This window comes from Harpia harpyja, chromosome 2 (genome assembly GCF_026419915.1).
Source record: "Harpia harpyja isolate bHarHar1 chromosome 2, bHarHar1 primary haplotype, whole genome shotgun sequence".
Lineage (NCBI taxonomy): Eukaryota > Metazoa > Chordata > Aves > Accipitriformes > Accipitridae > Harpia > Harpia harpyja.
The window spans coordinates 83,373,937-83,401,857 of record NC_068941.1 but is presented as its reverse complement, the minus strand read 5'-3'; the positions used below and the strand labels follow the sequence as shown (position 1 = coordinate 83,401,857).

The window sequence follows — 27,921 nt, the reverse complement described above, 5'->3', positions numbered from 1 at the left end:
CGGATCTGAACCAGATACAGAGTCATGGGGATGAAGAAGGGGATGAGAGAGATCAACATGGTACGCACAGGTCTCATCCTGCATGGACTCAGAAGAGCTCCATGCAGGAAGTCAGAAGAGTTCCAAAGTTCCTCTGTATAAATATGGCCAATAGAGAATTTTTTTATGGTCTTCAAGGACTCCTTTTTGATGAACTTCCTTTTTGGTTGTGCTTTTTCATTCTTGTCAATTACACCATATTCACAGTAACAGTGAAGGAGTTTCTAAAGCTGTCTTTGGGAACAAGGTAAGCCAACTTTGGCAAATGGATTTGTAAAATCTCTAGTTCAGCCATAGTTAGACCATTCTAATTTTAAATGGTCCAAAGACTGAGGCTGGAAAGCTGCCTGGAGGAAAAAGACCTGGCGGTGTTGGTCGACAGCCGGCTGAATATGAGCCAGCAGCATGCCCAGGTGGCCCAGAAGCCCAACGGCATCCTGGCCTGTATCAGAAATAGTGTGGCCAGCAGGAGCAGGGAAGGGATTGTTCCCCTGTACTCAGCACTGGTGAGGCCGCACCTCAAATACTGTGTTCAGTTTTGGGCCCCTCACTACAAGACAGACATTGAGGTGCTGGAGCATGTCCAGAGAAGGGCAACGAAGCAGGTGAAGGGTCTAGAGCACAAGTCTTATGAGAAGCAGCTGAGGGAACTGGGGTTGTTCAGCCTGGAGAAAAGGAGGCTCAGGGGAGACCTTATCACTCTCTACAACTACCTGAAAGGAGGTTGTAGTGAGGTGGGTACTGGTCTCTTTTATCAAGTAACTAGTGATAGGATGAGATGAAATGGCCTCAAGCTGTGTCAGGGGAGGTTTAGATTGGGTATTAGGAAAAATTTCTTCACTGAAAGGGTTGTCAAGCACTGGAACAGGCTGCCCAGGGAAGTGGTTGAGTCACCATCCCTGGAGGTATTTAAAAGACATGTAGATGTGGTGTTTAGGGACATGGTTTAGTGGTGGACTTGACAGTGCTAGGTTAATGGTTGGACTTGATCTTAAAGGTCTTTTCCAACTGACATGATTCTATGATTCTATGAAATAGAACGTCTTTCTCTTCTTCTGGGTGACTATTCCATAGTCTAGCAGATTCCACTCTTGGGAAGCTTTCATCTATGTTCAGTTGAAATACTTTCATTTTCTATCTCAGTATTTGTGTATTAATCCCTTTATATGCCTAAAATATCCCACTTTTCTGAAGTTCCATCTCTCCACCTTACACATTTACCTCTTAAGGAAATACGTGATCCCTTTACATACCAAAGTTTTTTAATCAAGCCCAGACAATAAATGACAGCATTCTTTAGTGGTCTGCAAGAGTATGGAGCAGGTATATGTCTATGTTAGACTCCCAGCAGAGGTTGCCGTATTAAGAAGGAATTGATGGTAAAAGAGTTAGCTCAGGTGCTGGTAGCAGCTTATGCACAGCAGTGCTAGATTCTCTGTGGGCTGCTGATACTCTCCAGAGAAGTAGGACTGGTTTGCCTGTGCTGTTGGAGGTAGATTGGTACCAGCCCGTAAAATAAACTGGCTCTGATAGGTCTCTGCTACCCCATAGACCCTCCTTCTTTCATTCTGTGGAAGGGACTTAAGTCTTCTTTGGTCTTAAATCAGTTGCTTCTGATATACGTTCGCTTGTGTGTTGAGATGTGGGATGCAGCAATAACCACCAGTTAAGGCCTTTGTCATCTACAAGTAATAGGATGGGTCTGTATATCATCATAACTTAAAAATGTGAGTTACTGATCTAGCTAGGGATGGAAGTCTTGTTTCTTCACTCCCCAGCCAGGGCTTTGGTCTGTAGACTGTGGAGCCTCTTCAGTGTTTCAGGAGGCAGGTGGGCTGCAAACATTTCTTTTGCAAAGCATCCTGCTTACAGAGAGATTCCCAGTGCTGGGGCTGAAGTGAAATTCATGAAAATTTTTGCATGGAAATTCTCATGAAACTGGCTGGAGCTGAAAATACAAAAAAAGCCACTAACACAAACATTTTTTATTTTTATTTTCAGGAAATTCCAGTATCAAAACCTCTGGTTATTTTTGGCCCAGTTGGAGTCAGAGACAGTAGACAGTAAAGTCTTCAGTGCCCATTACAGAGGCAAATTCTCTGCCAGTAACCTTTTAGTTTGTGTTGGTTTTGTTGTGGGGTTTTTTTTGAGAAAAGTAGAGTGTTCCTTGGCTAGGCACTCCTCTGAGTGGGTTTCTTCTTTTTCATCTTGAGGGGTTTTGTTTGGCTGGGCCCAAGGAGAGGGGGTCCCTCCATGAGATCTCTTTTCTTCCCTCCAAATATTCCAGATCCCTTTGCTTTCACTGTGCCCTTCCAAATAAATTCTAAACACATTTCCTGTCTTTTCATAGCATCAGCACTGTTAATACAGTAGGTAACACTGTTAATACAGTAGGCAGGATGAGAAATGGAAAGCATGAGATGAAGGGTTGATGGAGGGACTACAAAAGACATTCAAAAAAATATCTAAGATTTATACCAGGTTTGTGTTAGTAGGATGAGTTCATTGGAGTTTTGTCCTGTCTGCCTCTGGCAGAAAGGAGGGTTCAGAGAGGAGGCTTGCTTAATTAGACCTCAATGATGGGAGGAAATTCAAAATTAGTCAAGATGAGGATTTTGCATCTTAGTCTTTTTCATGATTTCAGATCAAATCATCTATGGATCACCAGTCCCAAGGGTCCTGAAGCTGTAGTTCAGACCTTGCAAAACCACAAAACAAGCTGAAAAATCACAAGATCTCAAAAATGATTGTTTTGTTCCTTTTCCTCCAAGCTTTTAGGGTATATTTGTGTAAAGTTCTTTACAATCACAGTTGTTAAGAATTGTTATTCAATAACAAAAAATATTAGATTCTTAAATAGTCACTTGCCAGGATCAAGGTCCTCCAGAAACACCCCAAATATCACAAGATGAGCAATAAAATCCTGGCAGCTGGAGGTGGTAGCTTTCAAATGGAAGTCGGGTGCTAGCCAGTAGGTTTGGATTTGTTTCCCTGGCTGTTGGGGGTTAATACCAACTGAAATTCTGGTGAAACCTGGAGTGTTAATCCACAGTAAGATCTGGGGAAAGCAAGTGCCTTAATCCCTGCAAACCCAGTGATAAAGTTGTTACTGCCTGCCTGCATATATACCTCATGGACCATTCGTCTGGGCATCAGATGAACCAGTCGGGATGGCAGAAGACTCCCTAAGACAAAGCACAGAATGATCTTTCCCTTGTGTTTCCCCTTAAATTCCAGCAAGTATTACAGGAAATCCTGAATTTATCTGAGAGAAACTGCAAAGACCTACTTTTTCAGATTGTACTTGCTTTCATGTGTGTTTATCTTCTATCTACTGCACCATCAAGACTACTGAAAAATAAGACAAATCACTTCCTGGTCTAAGTTTATGGTGTGTTCCCACCCCTCAGTTTAACTGGTTAGGCTCAGCAGAACAAATTTTGATTGAACTCCTAGGAAGGCCCAAGACCCACCTCCCACAAGCAACTTGTGTTTTGTCACTCACTAGACATCTGCAGCAGCGAAGGACATTGGGGTGCAAATATGATGCATCTGGGTAAATGCGAGAGTCAGCTCTTAAAGCTGGAGTTCAGAGAGATCTCCTTCATTCATCCATGGGAGAAGGCCTCATTATAATTGTTCAAGCCTGACTGGATTACATCACTTTCCCCCTCATTTCACTCCCTCCCCGCTTGCCTCCCTCCTTTTATTTACACCCCTTGTTCAGCGGCAGCGTTGAGCGGGGGCTGCCTTAATGATGCATGCTGATCACTTCATTCCCCGTTGCCCTCCCCATCACCTCCCCCAGTGCTTTGAAGTGTGCTCAGGTCTCAGGCTCCAGTTCAAAGGTCACTTTGTTTATTTATGCAAAGCTGGCTCATCTGTGAAATGGGGCTTTCAAGGCCTCTGACATCAAAGACTCCAAAGCTGGTCCCATCAAGTCAGAGCAGGGACAGGCCTTGCATTATAACAAATTAAAGCAACTTTCTGAATCATAGAGAAATATTACGGCTAGATTTTTGCTTCAAAGATTGGGCCGTTGTTTTGACTCGTGGTTGGATGCTCAGCACATAGTATTGGCCTGAAAACCAGTCATACCCATTCGGCTAAAACATGAAGCCATCATGGAGAGTCTGTGGGTAAATAAAATCTGATCCTGGCTCAGTAACAGTCTGTGAATATATCCCATCAGTTTCTCTTAGAGCCGGACCGTTATGCAGAAATTTCCATTTGTTTTAACTTTTAAGAGGGAATGGAACACTTCTGCTATGGTAATAAACAGTAACTATACCCCGCTTGTGTGGCACTCTTTGTCCCATAGGATCCCCCAAAAGCTTTGTTAATTGATGGAGTTACATACAGAAATCCCTTTTCTGCAGAAATCCAGCCTGCTTTGGGACGGGTGGTAGACCAAAAAGACACATGATGGGCAGTATGTGTAGAGCATCGTGCCTTCTGGGGTGAGAAAGGGCAATTTGGCCCATGACGTCAGCACTGATAATCAGGGTCTCATACGCTCAGATGTGTCAAGTCTCATGCAAAACCAATCCCATGACTGCCCCTTTAAGCCCCACCACACACTTCCCCAGCATCATGCCAGCATCTCAGTCCTGTGGCATCTCAGACCTAGAAGCCAGCTTGGAACGAGATCCTGAAGCAAGAGAGAGGCAATGGCCAGAGAGCAGCTGGGCATCACGCCATCGGGATGACATTCCTGAACAACGGGCTGATGCCTCTGGATCCAACCTGACCCCATCTTGTATGGCCAGGTGCGGTATTTGGAGGGGAAGGAGCTACACAAGTTTGTCCCATGTCTCCGAGCCTATCACCCGACATGATACCAGAGCTTTCCACTTCAGGTTTCTCAACCAGCCAGCATGATTTGTATCACTGTGGAACCAAATTGTACAGTGAGGACACCTAAATCATGTGTATGTTTTCTTAGCCTGAGATACTTGTGACATAAAATTAGTCAGTGATTATTTTTCAAGGCAGGTTTTCCACTTCATCTTCCAACTGGCTGCTCTCCTAAGCCCATGATACTGTCCAAGAAGTCCAGTACAGGATGACCTTCCAATATAGGTCACAGAAAAGGGAGCTTGTAGGAAACTTCAGCAGCTCATCCTTCTTAGCACTGCCTCTTGCGGTAATCTGCTGGCAGCAAAGCTAGCAATGCTGCATAGCTGGTCTCTCCTGCCCTTTGGCTGCAGGCTGATTTTTTTCGTATGTACTTATCACCCTGACCTGCCTGCCTCTGTGGGAGGTGACCAAGAGCATGAATAAGCAATCGGCTTATTAGGTCATTTTTTAATATAGCTAAGACTCATGTGATTTCTGCTACTAACTCATCGTTTTATACGCTGGTCATACATATCTGAATGTGACTCATTTTTTCAGGTCCACTCTCTGTCTAATAAGAATATTGCTGGAACAGTTGCATTTGTAAAGCTTGGGGTGAAATGCAAACAGTGGGTCTTCAGATCTGGCAGTATTAACCAGATCTTTCAGAACTTGTTTCAGATTGAAGGTTTGGGCTGAACCAGATGCCTCTGAACTTCCAGCAAATTTGGATTTGCTTTCAGTGTCATAGATCCCTCCCTAGGAGTGAGCAGGCTGACCAAAGAGTGTTTGTGATACAGAGAGATATCCGTCCTTGCTAGCACAGGGTCTAGAACAAACTGCAAAAGTGTTTCCCTACCCTAAGAAACCACTTGATATTAAAATTAAAATAAATAAGAAAGTTCTTCAAAACAAGGAGAGACAGATGCTTTCCATGCAGCCACAGTACTAACTTTGGATGGGGCAGGTGGAATTCAAATCTTGGTGATAACTGAATTAGACAGGGGTCTTCCATCCTAAGGGTGTTCCTGAGATGTCTATCTCCCACAGGACTGTTCCACTTTCTATAATAATAAGTTCTTTTTTGGCCCTCTGAGACCACAGTTCAGAGCTTAAGACACTCACCCAAAGTGCAAGAAAGGAGGTTCAAATCCCTCTCTGAATGCAGCAGAAGAGGGACTTGACTCTGGATCACTCACATCCCAGGTTAACGCTTTGCTGTTATATGACTGGCTATTCTGCTGCCTCACTCACGCTTTTAAGCTTGACCAGAGATTCCTGGGCTTCAGGGCATCTTCCCAAACTGAGCTTTGCTGAATTTCATCCAATTTCTGGATCTCGTGAATCAGCTTTTTTCCTACAGTTCTTAAGCGTGAGTTCATTCAGATACAGTCACGCTAAAGGTAGGAGCCCAATTCACTGCATATTGCAGCTGGGAGACTGCTAAACATCCCTTACCCAGTGTGCAGCTCTGGGGATGGGAAGGAGTAGTTTTGCTCTACATGAATTTCCATGTTTATGACAGTTTGCCCCCTCCCCGAAACTTCTGCTGTGTGTTGTTGTTAACGTTGCCACATTCCTAACAAATGTGAAACGAGTTCCAGTGGATCTAAACCAACATGCCTAAATGCATGCAGTTATTTTTTTCAATCTTCCTCCCCCGCCAAATTATCTATTTCATAGGCTCAGCACGGTGGCATTAGTTATCCTGATCTCTTCCCCCCAAAATGATTTTTTCTGGGCTTGGTAGGTTACTCCGCAGGTTTGCGATTTGGCAGGATAACAACCGAAGAAGCATCTTCAAAGGATCAAACAGATTCAGAGCAATTTTACTTACATCAAAAGCTTGGCAGCATGTCAAGAGGTGTTGAGAACGCCAGTCAGTCCTTGTGTGTAGGCAGGAGGAGCACACATGGGCTGACATACTGTAACATGAGGCAGGAGGCAAGGGAGGATATACTCCTCTTTGTACATCAAGCTGAGTAGGATTAAGATATAATTGACAGAACATCGCCACTTAAACGTCTTAACCACTTTTAAAATATTCAGCAGTTAACAATGGGCAGGAATCCTAGATCTCTGACCACAGTTTTTCTTTCTTCTCTGTTACCCAATACATTTTTCTAATTGTGCTTAGGGATTTACTAAGTTCTCTGTCAGAGAGTATCCAAGATTTCATTCGTACCACTACTGATATTTATATGAAAAATTGTACAAGTGCCAGAAGATAATCGATTCAGTATTTTGACTGAAAGGAGACAATCTGTCATATGCAAGCCATCATATATAATGGGTATATTTGTATTCCCTGCATTCAGTTTGCCAAGGTTGTAAAAATATATTTGCAAAATGCAGCACATGGATTACTCGCCTCCTCTGTAACACAGGCTGTGGGCCAGCCTCGACAGAGCCTGGAGGGTACATTTGCACTCACGGCACTGCGCGAGACTTGATGTTTCCCGAGTGCAACTGTGTTTCCCACTGGTTCCCTGTGGTTTGGGCTGGGAGCTGGCCGGGGCACCCGGGAAAGCCTCTGGGTTTCCAGCGATGGATGGAGTGTGAAAGGGAGGTGGGAAGGGGCAGTCAGCTGGAGTGAGCTGCTGAAGTAAGAGCACGGCATGCTGCTGCCCTGAAAGTTTTCTTTTCCCCTCAAAGCGACAGCTGTACATACCTCCAGGGCAAACTGTGCCGAAGTAACCACAAGGAGAAGAGAAGAATCTGTCAGGGGTGAGGGGGGACAAACCCATATGGCATTGCAGCCTCTCTGCTTAAGGGACAGTGGCAAACGAGAGCAGAGCATGTGTCGGCATAAAATGCCCCATGCTGAAGAGACGGGATGATTTTCTAAAATAGCGGAAACTGGGGTGAGGATGGGGTTAAACATACATTCTTCTCGCACAAAGACTGCACACAAGTTTAGGCACTAAACACTGTTTAAGCACAACCCAGCTTCTAAAACAACTGTAAACAGCAGTTCTACTATTTGTACATTTTCTGGGGGGCATGCTCATGTGTAAGCTGAGATAAGTTTTTCCCCTCTGCCACAGAGATCACAGAAAGAAATTTCCTCTCTTTTGCTCATGAGACCTTTTTCTTATGGGTTTTAGGAGTTGGGCATTGGAGGGATTTATTCCTTAGGTCAGATGTTTCCACTTCTCTTGATTTTTTTTTTGTTTAACACCATTGCAGAGCAGTTCCTTATTGAGGTGAACTTATTCCCAGCCTTCACCTGACCTCTCTCTGAAAATAAAACTTGACACACTTCAGTGCACTTTAGCTAGGAGCTGAGTAACTCTTGATCAAGATCTTCACCTCAAATCCAGCTGCCGTGTGGGGCTGTGCCACCTGTAGAGCACAGAAGTAGCCTTGGAAGAGCCATACTTTACTGTGCCATCACCTGTAGGTGCCCAAAGTCCCTCAGGTGGACCTCCCTCCTGGTGTGATGCATTGCTGTAAGAGGATGCTCTGAGCTGAGCGCTTCTGCAATAGATCTTGGGCTGTTACTAGAGGAGGAAAAAACTTCACATCTGGGCACTGCAGAGGTGTGAGGCCACCAGCATCACCCAGGTTGCAGAAGGAGGCTCAGGGCATTCTCCTGCTCCCTCAGCCCACATGGAGACCTTGTAGGTGGCCATATCACAGCAGCAATTTGAGGTGGGAGCTGCTGGAGGAGGGGGTTTCACCTTCTGGTGATTTCTATTTCTCCTAGTGGTAGAGGGCACAGAGTTGAGACCTTGATGCTGCTCTGTGGTAGCGGTATAGACAACTAGAGTGATAAGGGACAAAGTGGTGTGCTGTCAATACAGGTGGATGGGTGGTCTTAATTAAAAAAAACCCAACAAACACAAACAGCTTTTCAATTCAATATTGCTTCCAGCCATAGCTTTGCATTCAGCATCCCTTGAGGGCTCATTTGACCCCAGACCTACTTGCTTTCCTGATTTTGTATGGAAGCTGAAAGGCAAATTAGTGGCCCAAATTCCACTGCTTGTGCTCTGTGTGACTGATCACATAAGTCTTCCCCCACCTCCTAGGTTTAATTATCTGTAATTTTGATTTATACCTTTATTTGCATAGAAGGTACAACAGATCAGCTCCTCCTAGGGAACAGCAACCTGTAAACATAAACAAAGAGGCTTTTGTCGGCTATAAATGGAAACATTGATTAATCTCCCATTGCTTTGGTAGCCTGCCGAAAAGCTCATAAAGCAGCAAACTAAATTGTTCATTAAACTGGCCAGGCTGTAAGTGCCAGGATGTGGATGCCAAATGTATGCTGAGTGTGTTTCAGCTGTATGGTGCCTCCAGGAGGAAATGCAAACTCTTGTTATCGTACTGCTGCGCTGCAGGAGACCTTCTTAACATCTTCCCTTTCCTTTCTTTTGCAGATGATGCCAGCTCAGGAAAGGATAGCCAAGTACCTGAAGGCTCCAATGGAGAATACGAAGATCATTCTGGGAAGCAATGGGGTAAGGAGCAGTGTATGTTTTTTGGTTTTCCTCAGTTCTTGGTTCAGTGCTGTTCACGCGGCACGTTTCTCAGTTGCTGACGGAAAGGAAAGGCAGAGCGACTGGAGTGAGCTCTCCCTACAGATGGTCAAATAATAAACAGAATGTCAGCTGAACATGTTGGTGTGAATGGATCCCATCCAAGGGTCCTTCTGCAAAATGCAGCCCGTGGTCCGCTCTAGGGCCCCCTGCCATGTACCCCAGCATGGTTCTCCCTAGCATTTGTTTTTCTGGGCAGTGACTTTCTTTTGCATGTGCAGCTATTATAGCTTTCATAGACTCTCTATAAAAGGCATATTGACTTTTACAGCAATATTTCCAAAAGCTTTCAGTGCCAACATAACACTGCTCCCACTGAGGGCAAATGGGAGGTCTGACTTCACTTCGGGAGAATTAGCATTAGGCCAAAACTGAGTATTTTTTAAGCTTACCCTCTCTTTTAGACACCTGCATGAACTTCTCTAAGCCCTGGACTGTTCAAGCATAGGATTTTGATGCTGTTGCAGAGCTTTGGGGAACTGCTAAAATCTCACTTGGAACAGGTTCTGAATCACCGCAAGACTTGCCGGTCCAAAGTTTGGTCCAAGCACTCCTTGAAGGACAATAAGTTGTCAGGCTGATGCCAAACATCTTTTGGCCATTACTGACAGGAGTGCTATGTGAGTTTATGACCTCGAGGGAATGAAGCACAGCATTTCCATTTTGTTCTTGCAGTACATCCCTCCTTTTAATTTTATAATACAGAGATGGCTTTGTACCACATTCGTGGCCAGGGAGTAACCTCATAGCAATGGTAGGGGTGGAACCTGTCAAGCTTTCACCGTATGAGTCCCCATCACTTGAGCTGAGGCCAGTTTTCTTCAGGAGCTGACAAACGAGGGATGTGGTGTGCTGTGGTGTAGTCCAGGGCACACCTGGAGGAGGCAGTGCCATAATAGCCTTAAATTACAGATTCGTCTGAGGCTGAGCTTGCTCTGGGAGAGGAAGGTAACCTCCACTCATTTTGGAAAAGGACAACAACAGTTTGGAGCTAGAGAAAGCGTGGCTTAGATAAACTACAGGTCAGGAGTCCTTCAGGAGGGATTCAGCAGCTAGCAAGAAAAACGGCCATCTCTCCACACTTCATTACCCGGGTGTAGATAGGAGCAGACATTGAGTGCCATGGCAGATGTGCTCCTGGTAGAGCTGGTGGATGATGGATCAATACAACAATAATATGAAAAAAGATGTAAGCACTACTAAAATTATTAGGCATTGACAATCTCAGATTGTGTCTTAACTCTGTACTGCCCTGGCCCAGTCCTTCTTTGTGCTGCAGTTTTCCTGCACCTCTGTTTTTTCCCCTTTCCCTCCCTCCTGTCTCCTCTCCCCAAGCAGGGAAATGGCTGGGGCAGGCCACACACCCCTCCAAGACTTTTCCATCCAGCCATGTTCACCAGCAAATTGCTGGTGTGAGCTGGTGTGCAGGGAGGGTCAGTGTACGTCTGCAGGTCTCTGGAGGATAATGGGTGAAGGACCAGTTTGTGTTTGCAGAGTCCTGGGCCCTAGAGAAGTGGGAGAGGAGAGGTATGGTAAAAAAAAGCTCCACTCTGCTTTCCAACTACCATCATTAAGTGGTATCGATGGGGAGAGGTCCTGCCCCCTTTAAGAGCAGGGAGCTTATGTGGCGAAAGATAGATACCCCCATCCACATCTTCCCACAACTGACTGAGCTCTTATCCAAAGTAATTGAAAGTATTTCAATACTTAGTCGTATCATGACACTTTTTTGTATAGGTATTATGAAAGCTGGAAGTGGTACTGACCATCACTATGTGGAGGTAATTGTGGTGGATCACAGCAGACTACATGTTCTAGCTAACCACCTCACTTTGTATGAGCAATTTCTGACAGGAGCCTCTGGGACTAATCCATGCACCTCGAGGTGTCCCACAGGGAGAGGAGACTGCTGAATTCCTTCCCATGTCTTTGTGCCAACAGCCTTCTGTTTCATTTAATTTTCATTAGCTTGAATAAATCTTCATGGTAAACAGCACTTCAGCAAGGAACCTGTACACAACACTGTCTCTTTGTCCCCATCCACTTGTGTTTTCCCTTGCTCTTGCGTGTGGCATAATTTATACTGTACAAATGTGCGGTTCATGTTTATGAAGCAAACACCAAGTGATGTGGAGAACAAGCATGTGAAGTATAAATAACACAGAGACACTTTGTAATGGCCTTCGCTGGCACTCCAACAAGCAAAACTTCTGTAAATGGTACAGATTTGGGGACAGACATTTACTAGCACCAACTCAAAAGAGACTTTTTCTGCCTCTCTCTCACACTGCTGCTTCTCCCTCTTTCTCCTTTGTGCTTGCTGGGTCTCTTTTTCTCTCTTGTGTGTGTGTCTCTCTCTCCTTTTTTGTTAACTGGCTTTTCTAAACTTGTCCAATTCAGGCTTTTGTCAAGGAAACATTCAGGACTGTGTAAATGGGATCTGGTTTCAGCATATTGCACACAGCCTGGAGTAGCTTTTGAGACCACATAATCACTTAACCTTCTTTAAACAGAAGAAGAAAGAAAGACAGAAAGAGCCAAAGAAGTTTAGCTTTACCTGTAGTTTAGTATGTATCTGGGCAACAATGTATGAGGATTGAATGCAAAACTCTTAACAGATTCATGGGAGTCGCAGCGGGAGGAAAACCAGAAATGTTATAGGCCTGCTTTTGGGGGAGGAAAGAGAGTTTCTGTCTTGCAATGCCCGTCATGAGCAGGGACACCACCAAGTCCTTCTGAAATATTGCTGTGGAGGCAGTGAAGAGGTAAGGGAAGGTGAGAGCCTAGAGTCACTCACTTGACTGTTCGCTCTGCATGGGCAATGTGACCGTCCTGTCTCCAACCCGCTCTTTCCCATGTTAGTCCCAGCCCAGGAATCCCATCCGGCAAGTATCTACCCCTACCTGGACCTGCAGTTCCTGGTTTCGGAGTAAATTACTGCCATATTAGAGGATAACTGTTTAGACCCATTTCACGGCTGGTTCTTAACCTCTCCATGCACCTTGCAGACATTTACTCAATTTCCACAATGACAGCCCTTATCAGCACGTCTCCCTCGGCTCAGACTTAAACTTCGGCATGTCATTGCTCACAACGTGCAGCTCTGACAGGGTTAATTGTCTCTCTGGGAGGGTGATTGTTTTTGCTGGGAGGCGGCCTCCTCTTGCAGCAGACCCCCAAGGGAATACCCAGCAATTTACACACCACGACCTGTGGAGTGGGTTAGTATGTCACACTTGCTGCTCAGCTGTCACGGCAAAGACTTTCGGTGTCGGAGTTGCTCCGGTTCATTAGATTACACATGAAAGCCTCTGTACAGAGAGTAAAGCATTTCTGAGCAGGAGTTTGAAATAACATGAAATGGCTGAGACCCAAAATGACAGCCACGGGGGGCAAGGGAAGGCTGTGCAGGCAGATGGTTTCCCCTACAGAAAAGGACTGTGAAGAGAGGGGTATGCCGAAGGGTGTCTTCTTCTGAGAGGGAGGGATGTTGGGCAAGGCTGCAGTGGGATGAGGACTAAGGGATATGTTCACAGTCCTCGGATGGCAATGGCTGCCAGTCCCCAATGCTTGGAGGGAGGAGGTCGCAGACCTCCTCCATCCAGCAAAGGTCCGCTATAATGCACATCCCAGAGCTTCTGGTCCTCAGCCCTGGCAGCAGGGCTGGCTCTCTAGTATAGAGTCCCACCGTGCTGTCCTATAGCTAACTTCCCTGATACCTGAAGCACAATGTTCTCAGCTTGCTTTGGTGTGTTATATGCTACGGAGGTTGTGGCTTTCCAGTTGCCATTGGTGAAGGACAATGGCTGATGGGCATAATTCAACCCACTGTGCCACAGAGCAGGCCACTCATTACCTATTTCTTTTATTTCCCAAGAAAAAGATCGGGGAGGATTTACCAGGGGAGTGCAAAAATGCAGGGTGACTGCCCTTTGGGGCTGAAGAGTAAGATCATGGTAGGCAAGAGACAGGGTTTAAAAGCAGGGGGAGAAACCTGTTGTGGAAATGCTGAATGGACTCGGAGGAGAAACTGACTTTGCCAAAATAAAGACAGACGTCAGGTGAATTTGGCAGGAGTATTTTGGACGTAGGGGGAGAGTGCCAAGTGGGAGTCAGGACTGGTGTTAATCTCAGCAGGAGACTGCAGTTAGAAGTGCCCCTGGACTGGCATTGCATAATTAAAAGTAACTGTGAGAAATTTGTAATTTCTTTTGAATTCTTCATTGCATGATACTATTAGACAAGCTGTTGCCTTGCAACAGATCATGTTCTATTGTTTCAACTGTCTTAAAAGTGTTTGCAAAGATCTTTTTCTTTCTATTGACTAGTTAAACCAATTCATGACTTTACAGGAACACTCTCTGCAATGTCAGTAAAGCTACTAGGGTGTAAAGGTGCCACCTCTTTTCCCTCTGGAATTCTGACATAGTCTGAATTAAAGTTAGGTGCAGTTGAGGGTGTAAGTTTTAGATTTTGCCAGGTGGGCACCTTGCATTTCTCTAGTGTTCTTGTTACTGCTGTTAGAAATATTGATGATTTCCTTGCTAAGACAAGGTGACTATCTTAACCCATGATTCTGTCCACCAGCAGCTATTGCTTCAGCTTCTCCATTTTTTGGGATGGACTGGCATGGGGTACCTTCTAATAACAAACTCAATGTTTTTTTATTGGGTCTTTCCATTTGATTGTTTGCTTCTTCAGGCCTTTCAGCGTGAGTGCTTCATAAATTAATGTTGAATGAATTGCATACATTTAAGTTCAGATCAATGTGCAAAAGTCTGGCACACTTCTAAGGCTTTTCTACATATTGAAAAGACGTTGACTCTTCTTAAGTCCCATTAAAGCCAGTGAGAACTAAGGGGCAAAACATCTTCAGAAAATGAAGCTTCAAGTGACCAGCAAAAGATTGAGAAAATGGTCAGCCTGACAGGAATCTGAGGTTTTTCCTTTGGTCTTGGCTAAGGGCTTGCATTTGTGGCATGGAATATGGTAACAATTATAATGTGATTATGCGGCCGCATTTTGCCTTCAGCTACAATAGCGTGATTTTGGTATTATTTTGTGAGATTGTGTGACGCAGTTGCCTTATGGACACTGAGAAATTCCAGGTTTGTGCTGTGCAGAAGGCTAATGTGGTGGCCATAGCAGTCCAGTAGACATTCAAATACATCAGGCTGGGTGGTGTCTCCTTTCTAAGGAAATCACTTTGAGCTGATATGAGAGAGAGTGATACACTTGTACACATGGGGCTGCCAGGTGCATCTCAAGCAGATTTGGCCATAACATTTGACAGCAGTATCCTTCTTTGCAAGTCCTTTGCTCACCACAGTCAATTTTTCATGCCTTTTGCAGCCCGGCCCAGGTTCACGCAACCTGCCAAGATGAGACGGAGAGTGATCGCCCGTCCTGTCGGCAGCTCCATCCGCCTGAAGTGTGTGGCCAGCGGGAACCCACGGCCTGACATCACGTGGCTGAAGGACAATAAGCCCCTCATGCCCCAAGAGATTGGGGAGAACAAGAAGAAGAAGTGGACGCTGAACCTGAAGAACCTGAAGCCAGAGGATAGCGGGAAATACACCTGCCGAGTGTTTAACAAAGTTGGAGAAATCAATGCAACATACAAAGTTGAAGTAATCCGTAAGTGCAGCCTCTGGGGTGGAAAGGCAGGGAGGGAGCTTTGAGAAGGGGGCTGGCTGAGTAAAGAGAGCGTGATGGCAAGTGTGCAGTGCCGATAGCTGGATACAGAAATGGGGAAGTGTTAAAAACATCAGCAGAAGCAGAGAAAACATTACTGAAACTCTAGAATAAACCTAACACCTGGGCAAGACAGAGTAGCAACAATACAATTTATTAGCTGAAATGAGGAGAGATACTCGGGAAAGTCATCTCTAAGGGCACCTGCATGGTAAAAGTTCACCATTGCCCAGTTCAATCTTACACTACTAACAGACCCAATTCAAGGACAGACCGAGAACTAACTGAGAAAGCTTTTTCATGTACCATAGAGGAGGGGTGGAAATAATTAGGATGGCCCAGATTACTGTATCAGAGTGATAATAGGGTGAAACCAATCAATTGAAAATTTAGTCTAGATAGCTGTAATAGGAGGCCCACTTCATTAGAGAAGTCTCCCAAGGGAATTAGCAGAAATCTTATGACTAGAGTGATTAACCATACAAGGGTTTAGGGCCAGATTTTAAAAAACTTTTTGCCATCTGAAGGTTCAGGTGGGTACAAATGAGATACTAAAAAAAGAAAAAAATCCCACTAGGGTCCTGTCTGTATCTTTAGATGCCTACATAGCTTTAGAGATTCAACCTTTAGAAGATGAGCTGTGGGGGATTACCCTGCATTGTGGTGGGGTAAATTGCTCTTCTTACTATCTAGCTATTCTGATTCTTGGTCTCTAATCTCCTGTTTCCCCTATTATTACTGAAGATAATTATACTAAAATCCTACCTAAGTTTACCAGAGAAGAGGTCTTATTCTTAAATCATTGTGCTTTGTCTATGACATCATCATAAGTTGTCATGGAAATGATTACAGAGCAGCCAACTCAAGAAAGTGGAGAAGATGAGGTGAGTGCAAGGAAGATTGAATAGCCTTCATTAATGACGAGCAAGGGCATGGAGGGCTATTTCCAGCCACATGGAAAGCATGTTGTTTGTGCATACATTTTAGCATGAGAAAGTTTATCCCAGTGTGAAAGACTGTTCTTAAAGGTAAGGATCTGTTCCCTGATAAGTCCTTTCTCTAGAATCACAGGAATTAAAAGCACATGTGGGGAGCTCTGTTGGGCTCCGAAAGCACAAACCTGCTGGACATCTGGGATTGATAAAGATGCAGCTGTGTGGAGACAGTAAAAACATGTGTTTACACTAAAACCAGGAGCAGAGACAGGGAAATGAATCAAGCCCCATCCTAATGGCAGCTGTGGCATTTTCACTTCATCAAAACCAGACAGCACCAGGAACAAACCTCTTTCTGTGTCCCTGTTTATCTTGGTTTTTATCAACTTAAAGATGTATGTAACCTTTGTTTTCATTAGCTTTTGCTAGCTAGGAGTGAAAACAGTAACCAAAGCTGGAACCAGAGTCAAGGAGATAAGGGCATTAAGCAGTTTTCAGACATCTTTCTATTTTTAACATCATTCTATGGAGCATTATAGGTTTTATTCAATTTCCTCCTTTCTTTTTCCCCCCTGAGCCTCCACTCCTAAGTCCTGCTTATCTGAGTTGCGGTCTCCCCAGCTGTGATTCCTGCTCATAGTCCCAAGGCAAAGCCTATAGGGACCACTGTGGTATTTTTGTTTCCCAAGCACATCTTTAGACCCCTCATTATTGAAAGTATCCTGAGTTTTTGAAAGAGGGTCCATTGCTCCTTCCTGTTACCCCAAAGCCAGTGCTGGTGGGAGCTGTTTTGTTACATGCTCAATCCAACAGTGTTTTCCATCAAAAGCAGTTGATGATTGCCAGCAGTTACCACCCACTGTGATACCATAATTTCTCTCTGTACCTAGGATAGAGGTTTGCAGTACATCCTTGTCTGGAAACTGTGACTGATTTCTCTGATGCTAGCACTAAAAAAAATCCAAACATTCCTCAGAATGAGGGATATATTTTTCCTTTGACTTTATGTGATGTTGACACAACCTGAGGCTTACGATCATGCTGGAAAGGATGGTCTTCTGAACCTCTTGTGTTTGATTTCCTTTCCTACCATCTTGTTTCATAGAATCATATAATCATTTAGGTTGGAAAAGACCTTTAAGATCATCGAGTCCAGCCATCAGCCATGCCCACTAAACCATGTCCTGAAGTGCCTTGTCTATGTGCTTTTTGAATACCTCCAGGGATGGTGACTCAACCACTTCCCTGGGCAGCCTGTTTCCTTCATCAGCTGAGACTTGAGGCAAAAAAAATTGTGTGAAAGGAAAGATTTTGTTACTGGCTAGAAAAGCAAAAGCCTTCTGAGCTCTTCCTCCACAAAAATTTGTTCCATAGTGAGTGTGGGGACGATTAGACTGAAGAAAGAAATAATGAAAGCAGGGAGGTGAGGATGAAGTGAAGATCTTCCTCACCAGTAGTGCCTGTGGTCTCATCTCCCCCAGAAGTGGATAACATGGCATGAGATGACTTCCAGTAGAGTTTAGTCCCCATGGGCAGCTACCAGGCCCAGCAACAGAGATGACAGAGAGCTCCTGAAGGACTCCCAGACAAAAGATGAGACAATATCCACAGCCTGCCATTGGTCTGTGAAAGAAGGGGCCTTTTCCCAACCAATTTTGTCTGTCTTTAGGGAACATTTGGGAAGACGAAAGGAGAAGAAACATGTCTTTCGCCAACCCTCACTGTCCCCATACTGGGGGTAGCCACAGTGGTTCTGGTGTGGACTCTCAATAGATATGTACTTGTAAATAACTGGTAAAAAACTGATGTTGTGTCTGAGAATACATAAGGTTCTATCGTATTCACCTGTAAATTGCACCCTACCAGACATGGTGGTAAGAGACACAGCATCACAGAATCACAGAATGGCTGAGGTTATAAGGGACCTCCGGAGGTCATCTGGTCCAACCTCCCCTGCTGAAGGAGGGTTACCTAGATCTGGTTGCCCCAGACCATGTCCAGATGGCTTTTGAATATCACCAAGGATGGAGATGCCACAACTTCTCTGGGCAACCTGTGACAGTGCTCAGTCACCCTCACAGTAAAAAAGTGTTTCCTGATGTTTAGATCCTCCTGTGTTTCTGTTTGTGCCCATTGGCTCTCATCCTGTCACTGGGCACCACTGAAAAAAGTCTGGCTTCATCTTCTTTACACCCTCCCTTCAGATAGTTATAAACATTGATAAGACATCATCAGGGTCAATATCAAGTGAACATTTACAGTGAAATAGTCCACTTCATTTGTGTTCAGACCTATACTATTACCCAAATTTAATCCTGAAATGGGTTTTGGACTTTTGGGCTAGCATCAGGCCATTTATCTTCCTCTGGTCAAGACTCAAGAAAGATCACTGCAGCCCCTGACCCTGTAGGTCAAGGTACATCATTAAGATCCCATTATTCTGCGATATGGTCCCTGAGACATGGGGATAAGTGGGAGTACAAGGAAGGATGGCCCCTTTTGTCATCTCATAGCTGCAGCGTACAGCAAGGGAATGGGGAAATTCAGTAGTCCAGACTGGATTTACAATACTTGCCAAGGAGCATAAAGGCCAGGTCTGACTTGTGTGGTGTCAAGTAATACCACCACAAACTGGGTACCCAAATATAAATGCTTCATGAGTGACCTGAGAGAGCAGGAACACAGCAAAGACAGAAAAACCTTCTACAGGAGATTCTTAGGACCCTGTTTGCTTATCAGTTAGGAGGGTTGTTCAGTGTACAGAAGAGAGGGCAGAAGAAAATCTTCCAACATATAAGGTCTAAGAGGGAAAGCAAACTTTTCTCCAGGTCTGATGCACATAGAGTAAGTAACTTCCTTGTTAGAAACAGGAAGATTCAGACTGAGCATGAGAAAAGACTTGCTAAGCCTCAGACAATGGAGGACTTGTCTGGAGAGACTGGAGAGCATCTACCATTAGAGGCTTTGGCAGAGGCTGGGCAAATTTATATCAGGAGAGGTTTGCAGAAATCTCAGCCTGCCTTGGGGCAGGGAGTTGGACTAGACAACTATTTTGCAACCCTCCTACGCCTTTTTCCTATGTTTCTGCAATCACAAATTAATGAGATGATTGGCAAACACCTTTTTCCATTGAGCTCCCTGTGTTTTTGTGCAGAGAGGACGAGGTCCAAGCCCATCCTGACAGGGACGCACCCTGTCAACACAACGGTAGACTACGGTGGGACCACATCCTTCCAGTGCAAAGTCCGCAGCGATGTCAAACCCGTCATCCAGTGGCTGAAAAGGGTGGAGTATGGCACGGAGAGCAAGTACAACTCAACCATTGACGTTGGGGGACAGAAGTTTGTTGTGCTGCCCACAGGGGAGGTCTGGTCCCGTCCCGATGGTTCCTACTTGAACAAACTGATGATTACTCGAGCCAAGGAAGAGGATGCAGGGATGTACATTTGCCTAGGGGCAAACACCATGGGCTACAGCTTTCGCAGTGCTTTTCTCACAGTCCTGCCAGGTGAGTTATGCCTTTTTTCCCCTCATCTGAACCAACACTCTGCATCATGGTATTTATTAATACAACTGCTGATGCCCATTGGGCTCCATGGCCCTCTGTGATGCTGTGCTGATTTAGGCTAGCCCAGTTCTGATAAGAATAAATGAAGGAATAAATTAACCCTGATTTAAATCAGCCCCTGCTGAAATCATTTTGATGATGTTTCCTTTTCTCCCTTCATGGAAAATAATGATTCCAGCAAGGTGAAATAAAATGAATGATCGTTTCCTGTATGGAAGAGGAACTGGGAAAGGATACTGCAGTTGCAGGCGGTACATCACTTCAGTGATAGGGTGCAGGATGTGAGAAGGGAACTGAATAGCAGCACAGTTTGCAACTTTCTCCTTTCTCTTGCTCTTCTTTATATTGCTTTTGCTGGTAAAAGGAAACAATGACACAGGCCCATAAAATAAGAGAAGAATAAAAACTGTCCTGGTCACAAGGAAAGGAAAAGAATGAGTGTGAAATAGAGAATTATTGTTTAGTTAAATTCTTACCCAATGATCCCCTGGGGGCCCTTGTACCAAGCTCGCAGCTGCTTCCTTCTCTCCCCAGGCCTCAGAGCTGGTGGCCACGTCCAACTGAGGCTGTATCAAGCGTGTCTGAGACACACCATCCTCGCTTTGTCATTTACTCCTTTGCCTCCTGACTGGACAGTTCTGCCCTGATAAATGTTTTTTATTGAAAAACGCATTTCTTTATGCCTCATCTTGCCGTGTGAATCTAGCTTCAGATCCACCAGTTTTATGACAAAAATCAATCTAACTGCTTTTTCTTCCCTTCACCACCACAAGGCCAACACAGCTAAGGGAGTGCAGGAGCTGGAGCCAATAGCAGAACATTTTAGCTGTCAGGTCTAATGGGGCATCTCCAGTCAAGACACCAGTGAAAGACAGAGATCATTAACTCTCCCAGGCTGTTAGGACTGGTTTTCTGTGTAGGTAGTGGGGAAAATCTTATGACTGCTGTAACTAAGGCAGCATGGCTTCTTCTGCTCACTGATTGCCAAAGCTCTGCATCTCAGCAGCCATCGAGAGTCACTAGCTTGAATTTAGATACTGACAGTGGGTTGCCAAGTAAGAGAATGCTCTTGGTGTCTTCTTCTGCATCACTTAGGTGTAGGACTAAACTCCAACTAGAAAGCCTGTCAATCCCAAGGCAAAGGCTGCGTGGGTGGTATATAACTCAAAGCCTCTGGGAGTTTCTGAACTATGAGAGTCTGATCCAGCTCCCACTGAAATCAGTGGGAGACTCTCCATTGATTTAAATGGGACTATAATGAGGCCTCATACCAGAACCAGAGCCTGCAGGCCTGTTGTTATTGGCAATGACGGAGAAGGAAAACCCAGCTTGCCCTCAGAGGCAAAGATGTGGTTGCAAGGCCATGAGTTAGAAAAACACCATTTTGCTTGTAAATCTACCAGATTTGACATGGATGAATATAAAAACACTTTCGTTTCTCCCAACCAACACGAAGACTGTTGTTTTCGTGGTCAGCTGATGGGTCAGTTCTCTCATCCTGTCTTGCTTTGAGCAGGGGGCTGGACCAGATGACCTCCAGACTCCCCTGCCAGCCTAAATTTTTCTGTAATTTCCAGTGTTGGTGAATCAAAGTTTTGTCTATTGAGGTCAACAGAATAGGTCCTTCTGACTTCAAAGAGACCACATGGTACATATTTAATATTTCAAACCAACAGTGGGATTATTTGTCAAGGAGAGAAAAAGACATTAGTGTCTTAAAGAAGTTTGGCTTGAAAGTTAAGTGATATATGTTTGAACATAACACACTGGGCAATTGGAATAGCCTGTGGTTTTCAAAGTAAGTTTCTTGCGTGTCTCCCTGCAAGCTGAATTCTGTGCCTAGGTATTTTTCAGGGCTTTGGCAATCCCAGCTGGTAGCTATCTAGATGGGCATTTTGATAGCAAGGATCCTACCCCAGGACTCCTTTTGGGTCTATAAATCAAGAAATCAGACTGAGAAACTGGACTGGCTACTCAGGGATATACAGGCTGCCAACAGCAAAGAGGGGAAAGGGGAGGTAGGTGTGAAAGATGCTGTCTGAAGCATCTTATCTCCTCCAGTAGCTGAATATGCTGCCCTTGGAAAGCCAACGGCAGCTCCAAGGAGACTGGTGGAGATTTCCCATATGGAGTTGGACACACTAATGCTGTGTGAATTTTCAGTTCTCCATGGCTTGAGCGCCAAGGAGGGGACACCAGCTCATGTTTTTCCCATCCTTCAGCCTTCCTTCCAGCCACACAAGAAACTCAGAAATGACCCCTCCAAACCACCACATTCATGCTGCCTGCCATGGCAGAGCACGTCTGAGTAGCTCCAGTAGAGCTAGACAGGAATACTAAAGAGTGTCTTAAGCCCACACAGACACAGCTACACCTAGCAGAGGCAAGTGGGCAATGTGCCGTGGCTCTGCACCACCCGATTGTGCCTCCTGGTCTGCTAACATGGAGGTATTACTGACACGTCCCGTGTTGCGTTCTCCAATCTGGGCAGTGAAGCCCGCTGCATCGCAGAGTGAGGGTGTTAGGAAACTCTCTCAGGCTGGCTCTAGTACATCCATTAAAGCTTGGATAAGAAAGTTAAAAAATCCCCCAAAGACTCCTGTCCCGACCCCTAAACCAGAGAAAATGAGTTGCTTGTCCTTCCAGGAGCACTGAAAAGCAAAGCAGTTACCAAACATCATGTGCTGGCTTGATTTCTCCCTTGTTACTTGGTCTGGCAGGGTTGCCAGACAGCCTGTACAAAAGCCAGCCCAAGTGTGACATCTGTTTTGAATCCACTTTGCCTGCATTTAATTAACTCTTTCTCTCTCTCCCCTGCCATAATGTCCAGATCCCAAGCCTCCGAGTGCACCTGTGCCCCCTTCCTCGGCCAGCAGCCTGCCCTGGCCCGTGATCATCGGCATCCCTGCCGGAGCTGTCTTCATTTTTGGGACGATCCTCTTGTGGCTTTGCCAGACCAAGAAGAAACCCTGCTCCCCTCCAGCTGCTGCCCCTGTGCACCGGCCGCAGCCCCGGGACAGGATCTGCGTCTCCCAGGTCCCCGACAAAGACTGCATCTCCTCCATAAACTATGAGGAATATGTTGCCCAGCAGCAGCATTTACTGTCCCAAGGGCCTGCACTCGCCCCGGCCATGGCATCCAAAATGTACCCAAAGATTTATACGGACATCCACACCCACACCCACTCGCACGTGGAAGGCAAAGTCCATCAGCACCAGCACATTCAGTACCAGTGCTAAGAGGGCGGCCGTGTACAGTAGCTCGTTCGGGCTTTTCCTCGTGGTACCTCAGAAGAGACTGCTCCAACTCAGCTCACACTGCCAGCAATAGGCAAAGCAGACAGAAAAGATTATATATATAATTTTAAATATATATATACATATATATATAATTGTATATGCGTGTGTGTATGTGTGTATATATATATGTGTATATATCTATATCTATCTATATAAATATATATATAATAGAGAAAGACAGAGAGAGAAAAGAGATTTTTGTTTTTTATTATTGCAATCAGGATGTAGCCGAGGAATAATGAAGGAATTCCAAATCTCAGCAGAGAGGCAGCCATCTCCAACAGCAGAGACTTCCAGATTTTTTAATCAAGGTGGCGACAAGTGAGACAGGACATAGGGATGTGAGCCACCACCTCCGTCCTTGTGTTGCTAAAAGGAGCAAGAAGAGCAAGAGGTGACTGTAATGCTTTTCTGGATGGGCACTGCTGTTCCCATGCCTGCTGCACATCACTTGTTTTGGTGGGAAGCCCCCAGACCTGTCCCACTCTGAGCGATTCGAGCTCTGAAGTACCTGAGGTTTAGTGCCAAAGCACCAGGAGACATAACCAATTCACCTCTTCCGGGGAAAAAAATAACACAAGAGGGTTGGAAAAACTACTTTCTATTCACAACATGAAACACTGAATGCTTCTCAATCATGGTCATTTGATCTGAAACATGAATGAAGCTGGTTGGTTCAATTTCTGCAAGTTGAAGGCATCGTGTTTCCCATGGGGTGTTCTGCAGAACAAACCGCAAGTGCTCTACACCCCTGGTCCTAGGACTCAGTGCCACTGCCAGGAAAAAGGAAAGAAGGAAAGAGGAACATTGTACAGAACACCTTTATATTTATATTTAAGAAATAATAATAATTAATAATAATAATAATTGAACTGCTGATGGTGACGAAAACAAAACATGCTGTCCTTCTCTGATGGCTCACAGTGACAAGCTACTGGATTTTCTACATCAATGCAAAAAACATGAAAACATTAGAAAAATGAGTAAGAAACAAAGAGAATGAAATAATAATCTTGTAGGAAAAAACGCATTTGAGAAATATTCACCTAGGTTGTGTGTGGTTGTCCCCTCCCCTCAGATAACATTTTGGAAATGACGCAACTTTATTGCAGTTCAAACAACAGTCAAAACAGAAAGAAGAGAAAATAAATAAGGACCATATTAAATACCTATATGGACTGGAAATGAATCCAATTGCAAATATAAAACCTTTGTAATTCTATATAGAGTTTAAACAGAAGTCATGTATATTTAATTTATTTTGTTAAACAAGAAAAAAATGTATGATATTTTCCTCAAAACAGGCATTTCTATACGTATTTTTGATCAAAGAAAATAAAGATTTTTTTTTCAGGTTCTATAGATGCCATGCTCAGAATATGCTCAATGTAGCATGTGACCAACTGTACTTCTCCTAACCTGGAGGTCATCTCCATGTCTTTTTACACTAGCCATGTGTAATCTCCTAACATCACCTCAGGTACTGCTGGTGCCATCCTTTCCATCAGAAACTGACCTTTTCCACCATTTGTATTCTGGCTGTGAGGGTCTGCAGTGGTCAGATCACTTCTCATGGACCCCTTGTCATCTTCAGTAGCAAAGTTCTCTGCTCACAGAGAAATCTGTTTCACTATGCATTTTTTTTGGTGGGGGGAGGAGGTTGCATTTGTTTTTTAAGCACAAACCTGCAGTCGGTTTTCTTTTTAAAAGAAAAGTTTGTAAATCAAAACATAGTAATTTGTGAACCTGTAAAATAAACTTCGGCCTCAGGGTGCTTGGGAGGGGAAAATATCAAATGTAGGTGAAACACTTCATTTGTAAACGCAGCTGCTGAAGGAGCCAGTGGAGGGTGAGTTGGGTGCGGTGAGAAGAGCACGTGGGGAGCTGCTCCCTTCCAGGAGGGCTCACACCTTCATTCTGCTGCATGCCACAGAGAGGCACGCAACCCTTTAGTGGCCAAAATTTTCTTTAGAGAAGCCAAGTTCAGCAATGCTGCAACTGTTTGCTGTTCACTTGAGTTTCACTTAAAGTTTGCTGGTAAAAAAACCCTGAAAATTTGAAACATGCCAGTTTTTATGTTTGAAATTACTTCCTTCTCAAGCCTGCTTCACAAAAGAGCTCTTTAACAAACTAGCTTCTGCATTTAAAAGTGAAACACTTCATTTAATCTGAAACAAAACAATGCTTTAGGCTTTGCTTTTCTCTGAATGTTTCCGAAGGTATTTGCTCTGGGTTGACCTGCAGTGATTTTTCTGTGGGCTTGTTTGAATCACCAGCAAACCAAACAGTTCCCGGTTTGCTCAGCCGTAGCGCTGTGAGATGGGACCCTGATTCAGCAAAGCATGTAAGTGCCCGCTTTCCTTCACCAATACAAGCTGCTCCAAAAAGTCCCTTTTTTGCCTTGGCCACCTGGATCAATTGCTCCGTCCCTGCCCACTGTGCTGGTGCTGGCTGGAGTCATCCAGTAACTCTGGGGAAGAGAAGGAGGAGGAGGAGGAGAAGGAGAAGGAGGAAGAAGAGGAAGTACAAGAGGGAGACCTTCCTACTCACATGGTGTTTACCAACTGGCACTGTTGTAATACAGCACTGCATAGCACACTGCTGCTTTACTGTATGCTGTAGTAGGAAAACCATGTTATAATCTCTACAGGAAGACTGTCCCTCACAATGTTCTTCCTGCAGAGGTTATAATAAAGCAACCCATTGCTAATTATTTCAGCAGGAGGGTTCAATTACACTTTGTTAACACAAATTTGTGAAGTCCATAAAAGCTAAATTCAGGTCATGGGTATCTTTCTATACATCCTCTCAGCTTCAGGGAGACTTAAATGTGAGCACTGAGGGCTCTGTTCGGATATAAGGTATGATTTAGGCAGGAGTTCTTAATGGCTGCAGTTTATTGAGTAATTTCATTAAAAAAACCCTAAAAAGCCTTTATACACTAAGTGCATCACCTTTATTTTAAGGCGGCAGTAAGTGGATGTTTCCATGAGAGATACTAAGGGCTACATCTCCTATCTCATGCCTATGGGAAGCTACTCACTGCACCACAGTATGTCCCAAGGTACCGCACGTTTCGGCAGCATTAGGGGCATAGCAGAGGGCAGGATTCACCTGTAAGCCTGTGGCCCTTCTCCGCTTTCTGAGCTGGTGCTGCAGTGAAAGGATACTTCTAACACATGCTGTTACCAGTTTCAAATACCTGATACCAGTTTCAAAGGTGGAGGTGAACACTGGTTTTGTACGGTTCAGCTCTAAGCAAATCCTAAGAGACTGTCTTACAGCATTTTTTTCAAATGGCAGCTATACTGCTGACCCTCAGAAAGAGGGTTAGTGGATTAAGAGAAGCAATCTTCCATTTCCCATACAGCACGATCTTCCATGCTGAGCATAACACTCTCCACTGGTGCCTTCTACCCTTTGTGATCCAGCTCCGTAGCGTTGTATCATGCTGTCAAAACCTTTACATATTGCCAGATGGCTCAAGCAGAAGGAGTGGCTTCTTCCTGCCCTTTAAAGCTCCTGCCTTTATATAGAAGTCTCTAGTGATGCTGACAGAGAGGTCTCCAAAGGCAAACATTGCCGTAAACCACCCAGCGTGGACGATGCAACAGCCAAGCACAGCTGCAGCTCCCAGCCATGGCGCAGAAAAGACAGCTCTGGTTTTGGATGTGCCACGTGAGACGCCATAAAGATCTTGATTTGCAGAAAGTGTGGGGTTTTCATCCTGCCTTGGGCATCGGCTCCCTCTTGAGCATCTCCTGTTGGGCACCCAAACTGGTGTAAAATTTCCCCCCTAGGAAAATACCATCCTATGCCCTGTTTAAGAGGGGCTGTATATATTGTCTGGGCCTTGTGCTGGCCTGCTGTGCCTGGGTGGGTTTTGCATTTTTGAGGAATTATTTTACCTCCACAGGGTATCTGTAAGTGCTCTTAAGAGTCACTCTGTCCCATGCCCTACTGCATGTCATTTATTTTTAGGGCTTGATTGTGCCTTGCATGTATTGCAAAGTCTTCCTTAGTCTAAATAAATGCAGCCAGGTCCTGCTCATGTTTGAATTTGGTTTTCTTCAGTGGGACAAGATTTGGACTCGTCGTCGCTCATGAATAGAGGGTGCTTAAAGAAAACCATAGTCTTGCCATTAGCTACTGACCCTATTTTGAACATGGAAGTTTTTAATTTTAGGTATATGTATACATATACATACAGGCATATAAAAGTACATGCCAGGCTGTGATACAGAAGGCAGTTGTACTTTTAAAGCCATGGGGCTTCAAATACCAAAGGAATTTTAGGCTTAAAACTCAACATCTTTCTTTATTTTATTTGCATTACAGATCAAACATGGCCTTACATGCCAGTTTATGTGTGGCATTTTTAAACTTCGTATGGACAATCTTTGTACAGTTGGCCCCTTTCAAACTGAAAACTTTTATCAGACATTGAAAATAAAAAGTGTTATGTGATTTTCAATCAGTGGCAAATATGGTATCAAAATGAGGCAGGATGGCAGAGCGTGTCTATGTCTGTGGCTGTGTAATAAAAGTTACAGAAGAAAAGGAATAAAAGCCTGGAATTGTGTTAATAGATGATAGAGTTCTGTAAACCTATGTTTCAAAGGGAAGGATGGCTGTGTGTGTGAGGGTGTGAATATGTGTGTGTTAGTGCACATCAGGAATATGTGCTGGCAAGGCAAAACAGACAATATTACAAAATTACCTTTGCACCACAACTTGGTCTGATAGTTTGTATAGGTGCTGTGAATCTAGCAGAAGAATTATTTTTCAAATGGTTTGGAAAAGGTTTCTGTTTTTTAGTGAAATGGGTCTATTTTTGATCTCTTCACAGCTAGAGCCAAATGCCGTAGTTGCACCAGGAGCCAAACTGCAATTAGCAAGATGAAATTCTGGGGTCCCTGGAACTTATGGCCAAACTCCAGTGCCTGGAGTAGAGCAGGGATTTCAAGGTCAAGCCCAGTACCTCCACCCCTTCGAGGCA

At 44.6% G+C, this 27,921-nt stretch overlaps 1 protein-coding gene across 3 annotated transcripts in view; it reads left to right on the top strand.

Moving 5' to 3' along the window:
- Window positions 1-26,973, top strand: part of FGFRL1 (fibroblast growth factor receptor like 1) — a 185,399-nt gene extending 158,426 nt beyond the window's left edge. For all 3 annotated transcript variants that reach the window (XM_052780734.1, XM_052780735.1, XM_052780732.1), the window contains 4 exons: window positions 9,267-9,347; window positions 14,778-15,062; window positions 19,209-19,562; window positions 22,453-26,973. In XM_052780734.1, coding sequence (XP_052636694.1) covers window positions 9,267-9,347; window positions 14,778-15,062; window positions 19,209-19,562; window positions 22,453-22,862 — 1,130 coding nt within the window. In that variant the 3' untranslated portion in view covers window positions 22,863-26,973. The remainder of the gene's footprint in view (window positions 1-9,266; window positions 9,348-14,777; window positions 15,063-19,208; window positions 19,563-22,452) is intronic.
- The last annotated feature ends 948 nt before the right edge of the window (window positions 26,974-27,921 follow it).